The sequence below is a fragment of the Octodon degus genome, unplaced genomic scaffold (genome assembly GCF_000260255.1).
Source record: "Octodon degus isolate 3935 unplaced genomic scaffold, OctDeg1.0 scaffold00268, whole genome shotgun sequence".
NCBI classification, from domain to species: domain Eukaryota; kingdom Metazoa; phylum Chordata; class Mammalia; order Rodentia; family Octodontidae; genus Octodon; species Octodon degus.
The window spans coordinates 1,153,663-1,157,362 of NW_004524844.1; the positions used below are offsets into that span (position 1 = coordinate 1,153,663).

General features: G+C 58.3%; 1 protein-coding gene across 1 annotated transcript in view; it reads right to left on the bottom strand.

The window, feature by feature from the left end:
• Positions 1 to 887: 887 nt before the first annotated feature.
• Positions 888 to 3,700, bottom strand: part of Cpt1c (carnitine palmitoyltransferase 1C) — a 15,666-nt gene continuing 12,853 nt past the window's right edge. Inside the window, exons 11-18 of the mRNA XM_023706681.1 lie at positions 3,457 to 3,573; positions 3,102 to 3,266; positions 2,748 to 2,882; positions 2,291 to 2,455; positions 2,035 to 2,208; positions 1,523 to 1,636; positions 1,311 to 1,403; positions 888 to 1,164 (exon numbers count right to left, since the gene is read on the bottom strand). Coding sequence (XP_023562449.1) covers positions 976 to 1,164; positions 1,311 to 1,403; positions 1,523 to 1,636; positions 2,035 to 2,208; positions 2,291 to 2,455; positions 2,748 to 2,882; positions 3,102 to 3,266; positions 3,457 to 3,573 — 1,152 coding nt within the window. The 3' untranslated portion in view covers positions 888 to 975. The remainder of the gene's footprint in view (positions 1,165 to 1,310; positions 1,404 to 1,522; positions 1,637 to 2,034; positions 2,209 to 2,290; positions 2,456 to 2,747; positions 2,883 to 3,101; positions 3,267 to 3,456; positions 3,574 to 3,700) is intronic.

The window sequence follows — 3,700 nt, forward strand, 5'->3', positions numbered from 1 at the left end:
AGTTTAGGGCTACATGACCCAGTGCTCTGGAATTTTCCAGGCTGTCATGTTGGCTGAAGGTGCCTTCCTCACCCTACTTTTTTTGAGACAGGGTCTTGCTATGCAGTTCAAGCTGGCCTTGAGCTCATTTTGCAGCCCAGGATGGTCCCAAACTCACAAATGAGTCCTCCTGTCTCAGCCTCCCGAGACCTGGGATTACAGGTGTGCGCCACCATGACCCAAGCTCACCCTACTTTTTGCACACAATTCTTTCCCTAGAGAGCTGCAAGCCCACAAGGAGCTTTAATCACCCCGTGAGAATGGAATTGATCCTTGAGGCAGGGTCTCACCATGTAGTTCAGGCTGGCCTCACACTCCCTGTGATCTTCTGCCTCAGCCTCCTAAGTGCTGGAATTACAAACATGTGTCACCATGCCCAAGTTACAGACAAGCTTTGAAAGCACTATAGAGTTGGTGGGTTGCTTGTGGAGGTTACTTTACATAGGATTTAGATGTTGGCTTTAGGGTAGGTTGTCATGCTTGCCTTGGGGGACACAATGGGGTTGCTAACATTAGAGTCACGGGTGGTGTTGGGGCTGCCTAGCGCACACAAGGCATGCATTCTATGCACACCGTAAAAAAAATCTTGACGAATTGCTTTGGGGGCACCAGTTGGGATGGTTAGATTGATCAGACTTTAGTTTTGTATAGGGTCTGAGTTGACAATTGGTTCTGGGCCAGCAGGAATTGTGGGGTTAAAAAAAAAGAAATTGTAAGGCTATTTGGGACTGGGTTTCACAGACTATGGCTGAGGCTGATTTGAACTGGGGATCAATGAGACTCTTCCCTTGAGCACCCCAATTCTCACTCCACCACTCCTCCAACCCAGAGCAGTGGACGCCACACACCCAGTTTGAACATCTTTATTGGCCCAGACAGGGGGCTGCAAACAGGCTGCTCCACCCTGAGCCCTCTGCCCTGCGAGAGACCAGCTCCCTACGGGATGGGCTCAGAGGCACTGGGTGTCTTAGACTGCACAGTCTTACTGGAGCGAAACCCATGCCTGTGCCCTGAGTCTTCGTCCCCTGAGCCTCTGAACCGGCGCTGCAGATGCTGCCCGGCCTGGAACAGCGAGGCCACATCCAACAGCGCCTCCTCGATGTGCTGGCCCAGCCGGTGGGAGTCCTGGAAGCAGGAAAGGTCAGATCCAGGGCAAGTGGGAGACCCCCGGGGCCAAGCAAAGAGGGGCTGGGGGATGGAACCGCGTCTGAGGGCGGAGGCTGGGCCTGGATCCCCAGGTCTAAGGGAGGCCTGGGTGCAGCATGGCTCACCGTTTTTGTGCTTGACTTTTTGCTGGAGATGTGGAAGGTGATCGCGTCATCCCCCATGAAGATGTAAGACACACCGTAGCCATGGTCGTCCGCCTGGAGCGGGCCAGAGGGAAGGAAACAAAATCGCGCCCCCTTCCTCCGCCACCATACAGAAGCACAGGCTCCCAGCCCGTTCCCTCAGAGCCCCAGGACTGGGACCCCACTACACTCACAGGCCCAAATCCACCACCCGAGGAAACATAATCTGGGTAATTGTGGACATCAAACAGGTGCATCTGCTGAACAGGGATCTGGCTGGTGGACAGTTGCCACTGCTCGGAGTAAACCTGAGGACAGGAAAGACAGACCCGCAGGTCCCAGAGTCTCTCCTTTGGTTCCACTCTAGGCATCCCTGGAATATTTGACCTACGACTGCCAGTTTCTAATATATTGCTACCCCACCTCCCTGCCCCGCCCCTCGAAGCCTAACTGAGCCCTTCCCACAAGCTCCACCCCTCACCTGTAACCACGCCCTCTGCCCATGGCACCGCCCCTCTGCTCCTGACCACGCCCCTCCGCTCCTGACCACGCCCCTCCACCCATTGCCCTGCTCTCTCCCGCCCTCTCTCACACCAGCTTTGTCCCAGACCCACTCCTTTTCCAACTTCATCTCCACTGCCTTCAAGTCCCTCCCTGCTCCACCTATCCCACAGTTCCTTCTAGAACCCTCCCCCTTCACCCCAACCTGGGCCAGGAAGGGCGACTGCATGTCCAGGAACTGCGACACGATGTAGAGCGCGAAGAGGTGGCGGTCGACCCCCTGGCCACTCAGGGCCGCCTTAAGCAGAGCCTGGTGCTTGTCCACTGCAGCGCGGAACAGGGCGAGGCACTGCGGGTCCTGGACCCCAGCGGTCACAGGTCATGCAAAGACAGGACTCGGGCTTACTGCTGGCCACCCCGCGGCACACCTGGCTCTAAGGCAGGGATTGCCCCCCACCTCACCCAGGGGAGAGGCCCAGAAAACGGAGGCACTTTCCCCGGGGCACACACCAGGGCAGCACCAGGTGGGTCCCAGGGCTGTCCAGGAGCCCCAAATCCTTCCACAAGATCTCATAGGGCTGGGAAGGGGAGCAGGTGCATGGGGTCCAGGCCCCTAAGCAGAGGTTCTAGGAACGAGGCCAAAGGGGCAAATGGAGGTCACTGAGGAGTCAGATAAGCTGCGAACTGCATTATGGAAACACGGCTCCCTCTGCGTGCCCCCCAGTGTCCTGCACTTCCCCAGGGAGGCACAGAGAGCACTATGCTGGGCTATCTCTGTCTCCCCTCCATGGGCTCCTGGAAGCTGGAGACCTGGTCTTGTCTGTCCCTTGTCCCTGGTGCCCCTCAGAGCTGGCCATAGTGTTTGCAAATGTATTGGTGACCCCAAGGGACGCAAGCCTCGCTGGAGGCCACACCCACTGTCTTCTCCTTGTCCGCCATGGCTCTCACAAAGTTGCAGGCCTCCCTTGTGCAAGACCGCACTGTCTCCGTCCGGCCCTCCAGGAACAAGCGAGTCATGGCTGACTCGTAGGTCAGGCAGAATTGACCCCTGTCCTGGGGGACAAGGAGAGGAGGAGCCTGTCAGCCAGGGTAAGGAAATTTTCACAAACTCAACCAACCTTATCCAGCCTCCAGCCGCCTGCTGTGCAGAAGCAAATGGAGAAATCAAGATGGTGGACCCACATGGCGGTGGCCGAGAGGAGGCACCAAGGGAAGCGGTAGGGGTGTTGGGGCCCCTGGGGTTAGGGGTCGGGAGGAGGGAGGCTGACTGACCCGGAAGCAGGCCAGCTGCAGGGCCATCTGGATGAAGCTGTCTGAGGAGAGGCAGCAGTGTTTGATGAAGCTCTTGCCGAAGTGGGAGAAGGGAAAGACGTGGCAGTCAATGTTGCCAGACAAGGTCTTGGCTCCGCGCAGGGCAAGAGAGATGGATTGACGCATCTGCCCAAGAGGGAGGGAGGGTCGCCGGGTTACAGGTGGGGCTAGGGTCTGAGCTGGGAATGGGGCTGGAGGCTCTCGATGTGGGGTTGGGCTGGGGGTTGGGGTTGACTCAGCTTGAACTGGGGACCGGAGGAGCTTGGGAGCAGTGAGGCACCGGGGCCCAGAGGGGAGGCCCCAACCCCAGCCTCACCTGGTCTGGAAGGTCCCAGTGCAGCCGCTGGGGCTGAGGCAGCGCCGGCTCAGGGTGGCCTTTACAGTGGCCGTCCGCTGAATAGCCCAGCTGGAAGCATTCTGTGGCCAGGGTGAACTGCGGGCAGAGGAGGCAGGCAGAGCCCTTTGTCCTCAGGGCTGGGGGCCAACAGCAGGGGCCTCAGCTCAGGAAACTCTGGGTTTTGTTTTGGGGGGGTGATGAGAATGCCTCTGAGAATCAGAAA